We start from the raw sequence: 5,286 nt of genomic DNA on the forward strand, positions 1-5,286 counted from the left end.
TTCTATCTCTCTCTCCCTCTCCCTTCCTCTCTGAAATCAATGAAATATATGTAGAGAGAGCAAGCTGGTCCCTAAGTAACTTTAGATAAACTTCCAGGCTGCTAAATTAAGGGAATGAAATAACAAATGTGTGTGCTCATATGTATACATGGTCGCATCCACAAAGGCACATGCTAGTGTACACATACATACATACATACATACACATGTGTAGATACACTTGTAAAACTAAACAGGTGTGAATATAAACAGAATCTGAGTATCTGGAGGTAAACAAAGAATAAAAGATAAAAGCTAATATAGAAGTAACACAAGTTACTTGTTGGAAGTAGAAATTAATACCAATTAATACCAAGTAATACAAATTAATACCAAGTAGAAATTAATACCAATCTCTGAAATGTAATCCTTAGTATTAGGAACCTAAAAACATTTTGCAGAAATTGAGAACAAAAATCTTATATAGTAATGGATGGAAGCAACTTTTCCCTCCAGAATAGATCTCATTAGACCTTCAGAAGTCCTATTAAAACCTAGAAACAATCCCAAACCCTAAATTCACAATATGAATGGGGCTGGTAGAAAACTAACTCACATGTGGGAATGTACATTGCTAGGGTGGGTATTTTATGGGATTGTGTATTTCAGGAAAGAAAGGGCACACAAATAACTTGAAGGAATTCCCTCATGAAATAAATTTCATAAAAATAGGTTTTTTCTATAAATGCTTCTTGTTTTAATTAAGACAATGCAGACATAGAACACATCATTTTGCAGTTCCTAAATCATAGCCATATCACTTATCAATGGCCAGTAAATGACTGCTTCCTATGATAGATACAAATATTCATTCAAGTTCAGGTACTAGAATAGTGTCAGAATATCATGCAGACAGTTTGCATAAATACATGAGGAATAACAGTACATCCTCAGTAGTTTCTGTGATGCTTAGGTATGAAAACTTCGACTTATTCCAAATCTCAAAAGATGGAATAATGTTTTCATATAAAATACACCTGGTGTGTGGTGGTTCTTTTTTTTTTTTTTTTCTTTTCTTTTTTTTTTACCTTAAAAAGCTATGGATCTACCTGCAACACACATTGAAATTCATCTTTTTAGTTACAAAATCAGACAGATATGTATTCTTTATTTAATATGACTGGATGTGAACATTTCAGTAATTTCCTATATCAAATAGCTAAATTCAAAATATTTTTCTGTTAAATGTAATATATATTTGTAAACGAAGGAAGAAAGACTTGTCATTTCAGTCTTTGGGCACTATTTCTATTTGATCAGATAGTTGAAAGTCGTTAGTAGTTTCACAGTACAAAATCTTGAATCAGTTACGAACACGCCTTTTTTTTCCGGATAATTTCGAAATGTATTTGGACTGGAGGTATGGAAGAAATGTTACTGCTCATCAAACATCTTTTCTAAAAATTTCCAGATGCATATATTTTAAAATAAATTATATTTTAAATGAAATTAAGGAAAGGGGGCGAAGGAAGCCTGCAGTTTATTTTCTGCGTGAATAGCTTTCAATATCTTCCAGGTGGGGGCAACAGTAAGTCAGTTTTGAGACGAGATGGAGAACAGGCTCGTGAATTTCCCTGAGTCCAGTGACCGAGGAGGAAATTACTTCCTGGTAGTAACGCCGCGCATAAAACCACCGCAAGTTCCAGGAGCCCAGCTTCCAGGACCTTTGGGTCTCTGCGGGGGTCCGGGCAGCAAGATCCTTCGCCTGGAGCGCTTCGCGCGGCCGCCCGCACCCCGGAGCGCGCACGCGCGCTTTGCACCTGCCGCTGCGCGCCCGGCTGAAGGCGGGAGGTGTGCCCTCGGGGAGTAATCACCGCTCCGGGCGCTCCAGCTCACTCGCTGTCCAGCACCCCCAGGAAGCGGGGAAACCTTCCTCTGTTTGCATCTCATCCGTTTTCCCACCGGACAATTGGCAATCACAACTGCTGCAGCCGCGTGTGCGCGCGCACCTGCACGCTTACAGAAACTGAAGGCGCGGCGGGGCGGAGGGGGTCCCACTCCCCTTTCCAGCTCTCTTTGCAAATCCTCCGACTCTGGGAAGGGAGGCAGAGCACTCCGCGCTGGAGAGGATGGGGATGGTGCCTGGAACGGAGGTTGATCTTGCATCCCCGCCTCCCCGATGTCTCCGATCCAGCGTGGAGGAGGCGGGGCGTGAAGCCGAAGTCCCGGAGCGGCGGGGCGGCGAGGGGGTGCGCGACCCGGGGAACCACGGAGAGAGGCCGGAGAAGCTCGAGCGCACGGAGCCAAAGGCCCCCTCCTCGCGGGCCTCGCAGGATCGAAGGTGCGTGCAGGCGGGAGACCCGGCGGCGAGTCACCCCACTCTGTGCCGCTCTCCCCGCACGCCGCCCGCCGCCGCCGCCGCCCGCGTCCTCCGGCCGCCGCCCCCAGCCGAGCCCGCGGCCGCGCCCTCGGGGGTCCGGTACTTAAGCCAGCATATGAGCCAAGTGACGACCACCGAGAAGAGCGCCAGGATGCTGGCCACCGACAGGCAGATGGGTCCCACGAGCGACGGCGACGCGGCAGCCTGGGCCGCGCCAGCGGGCGCCCCGCCTCCGGGGGGTCCCCCGGGGCCGCCGCCGCCGCCGCCGCCGTAGTGGTTGACGAAGATGAGGCCGGTGAAGAGCAGCACCACCATGGAGAGGAAGGAGAAGACGACGCACACGCAGCCCGCCGTGAGCGCGGCGCGCTTGCAGTGATGGCAGCTTTCGTAGGCGCCCGAGGAGGAGCGCAGGCCGGCGCGGGCGCGGGGCTGGCGGGCGGCGTCCTCCCGGGGCGTTGGCGGCGGGGCCGGGGCCGGGGCCGGGGCCGGGGCGGGCGGCGGGAGCGCAGCGGGCGGCGGGCGGCGGGCGGGCAGCGGCGGGAGGCGGTCCTGGGGCAGCGGGTCGTGCGCGGCGCGCAGGGCCAGCGGGAAGAAGGCCTCGGCGAGCTTGGTGTTGCTGGGCAGGCCGTGCACGCGGCTGTCGGGCAGCGGCGTGCGGTGGCGGCACACGGGGCACGCGATGGCGCCGGGCGGGCCGTGCCAGGACGGCGGGCGCTCGGGCGCGGCGGCGGCGGCGGCGGCGCGGAGCAGCAGCTGGCTCAGGCACTCCTGGCAGAAGGTGTGCAGGCACGCCAGCAGCTTGGGCGCGCGCCGGTCCGCGTCGAAGTAGTTGTAGCAGATTTTGCACTCGTAGTCCTCGAGCGCGGGGAGGCCGGGCGCCGTCCCCGCCGCGCTGCGGCCGCCCGCGTCCCCGCCGTCCCCGGCTCCCGCCGGCGCAGCGGCCCCGGCTCCGGCCGAGCTCCCGGGGCTGCCGGCGGAGTGCCGCTCGCCGCCGCCGCCGCCGCCGCTCGCCGCCGCTGCCATGGCATGACCCGCCCCTCATGGGGGGCGAGGTGAGGCGCCTGCCTTGCCCTCTGCCGCAGCGTCGGCTCCGGCGACGAGGAGGAGGAGGAGGAGGAGGAGGAGGCGCTTCGGCCTCCCCCCCCTCCTGTCCCCGGGCGGGGGAGGCGCCGTGGGCTGGGCCCCGGGGGCGCAGCGGCGACCGCCTTCACCCCACTCCCCCCAAATGCGGGTGCCTGCCTGGGTCCTCCCAGGCCCGGAAGTGTCTCTGTCGTCCCCCTGGGGCCTGTGGAGGCAGCTCCCTCCGCCGCTTTGGATACCGGTTTTTGCTGGAATTGGGAGGTGAGGGCGGCTGGAGGGTGGGGCAGGACGCGAACGGGATTTGGGGTGCGGCCACGTAAGGATGTGACGCCCTTGCAGCACCCCCTCCCCCTCGAAGCCACACTCAGGGCCTTGGTGGGAAACCTGGTCTTGCTTTTGTCTTCTCCTCTTCCCGCACCCCCGCCCGCTGCACCCCCGTTATTCCCGGTGGATCCTACTGGGTCCGGGGCTGCTTCCTCCGCCCGCACCGGCAGCGCTCACCGGTGATGTCACGCGGGCCCCGCGCAGGGAGGGGAGGCGGCGGCCTCCGCGGCGGCGGCGGTTCCTGTCCGTGAAAATCATGATCTCATTTTTCCGTCCGAGGGGGGAAGCCAGTAATCACCAGGCCGTTTGCACTTTCTTAGCAAAGCCCCAGCAGCCCTGCATCCTTCTCCTCCTGGGGTGAAAGCGAAGAGCTGGCATTCTCCTGTCACCAGAGGGAGGAAATGTTGGAGCTGAACTGTACCTTCTTTTAAAAAAATCCAGAACTACAGCTTCCTGAGACTTACGAAGGCAGGAAGACACAGACTCGGCCAGGTCCGGCGAAATCTTGACACTGACCGCAGGGGATGGAGGTAGTCACTTCATTGGTACACGGGCGGCTACAGAGGCCGAGAGGGGGAAATATTGTCGGGAAATATTGTTGTCCAGCCCAAACGTAGCCCCTGGCATCCCTCACCGGTCCCTGCCGCTTAAGTTTTTTAACACACGAATGCAGAGAGCTAAAATTCCTTTAGGAACTTGGGACAGATCGTCCTGGTCTTATTAAAAGGAACAGAAGTGCACCTGAGTATGTTAGCAAAGGGCAGCACTTCTTAAAGGAACACTCAGTGGAATACAGGAGAGGTGGGTTTTGGGGGAGCAGTTGGGGGGCGCTGTTCAGGTACTCCTAACCAGAAAGTTCTGCTCCCTTCTTTCTCCAGGTTAGACCTCACCATATGAGGGAAGAGGATGGAGTTCTGGGGTCTTATGAGATGGAAATATTCTCACTGTGTCTGGATTCTCTGCAGAAGACAGCAGGATGTCCCAGGGAATGTGTGTGGAGAGAAAGAATGAATGGGAAACCATCTGAAGGAAAAGAAAGAAACCATCAATGTACAGGCAAGAGGAGGCATGATCATAAACGACTATTACGTTTCTATGACATTTAAAAATAAATGTATTTTTTGTGAATAGCAAATGTGATAGATGTCTAAAGTTTGAGGGACTGAGGGGAAGCTCATTAACCATTCATGTTTCATTTCCTAGTTATAAATGTAATTTAAGGAAATATTTTTAAAAAATTTTTCTTAGAGTATATCATTTTGTGATAGGGGCTGTTATGAGCAGAAAGCAGGATGATGGGACATTGGAAGAAGGCCATAGTCTGGCCTTGAAGAATTATACACAGAATCACCTTCAGTGGAGGAAGTTGGGTGCCTGTCCTTCTCTTTCCCTCCTTGATTGTGACAGCATGGAACAGTGCATTTCATGCACCATTTTAACCGGGTTCTTCCACTTTAAGCTTTGATTACCTCTGTGCTTAGAAGAGACATGAAATGTGGGGGAGGGGTGGGGGGCGGGGTGGA

The 5,286-nt window shown here is 54.4% G+C and overlaps 1 protein-coding gene across 1 annotated transcript; it reads right to left on the reverse strand.

Annotated features, from left to right (window-relative positions):
* Positions 1 to 1,370: 1,370 nt before the first annotated feature.
* LOC123651638 (E3 ubiquitin-protein ligase RNF183) lies at positions 1,371 to 3,982 on the reverse strand. The gene has a single exon (XM_045575481.1). It carries the CDS (start codon positions 3,380 to 3,382, stop codon positions 2,351 to 2,353), a length of 1,032 nt encoding a protein of 343 aa, XP_045431437.1. The 5' UTR covers positions 3,383 to 3,982; the 3' UTR covers positions 1,371 to 2,350.
* Between the last annotated feature and the right edge of the window lie 1,304 nt (positions 3,983 to 5,286).

This window comes from Pipistrellus kuhlii, unplaced genomic scaffold, assembly GCF_014108245.1.
Source record: "Pipistrellus kuhlii isolate mPipKuh1 unplaced genomic scaffold, mPipKuh1.p scaffold_m20_p_7, whole genome shotgun sequence".
Classification (NCBI taxonomy): domain Eukaryota; kingdom Metazoa; phylum Chordata; class Mammalia; order Chiroptera; family Vespertilionidae; genus Pipistrellus; species Pipistrellus kuhlii.

What these genes read in the sequence shown, in the direction of transcription:
- LOC123651638 (XM_045575481.1), bottom strand. Translation starts at nt 3,382, where the DNA reads ATGGCAGCGGCGGCGAGCGGCGGCGGCGGCGGCGGCGAGCGGCACTCC.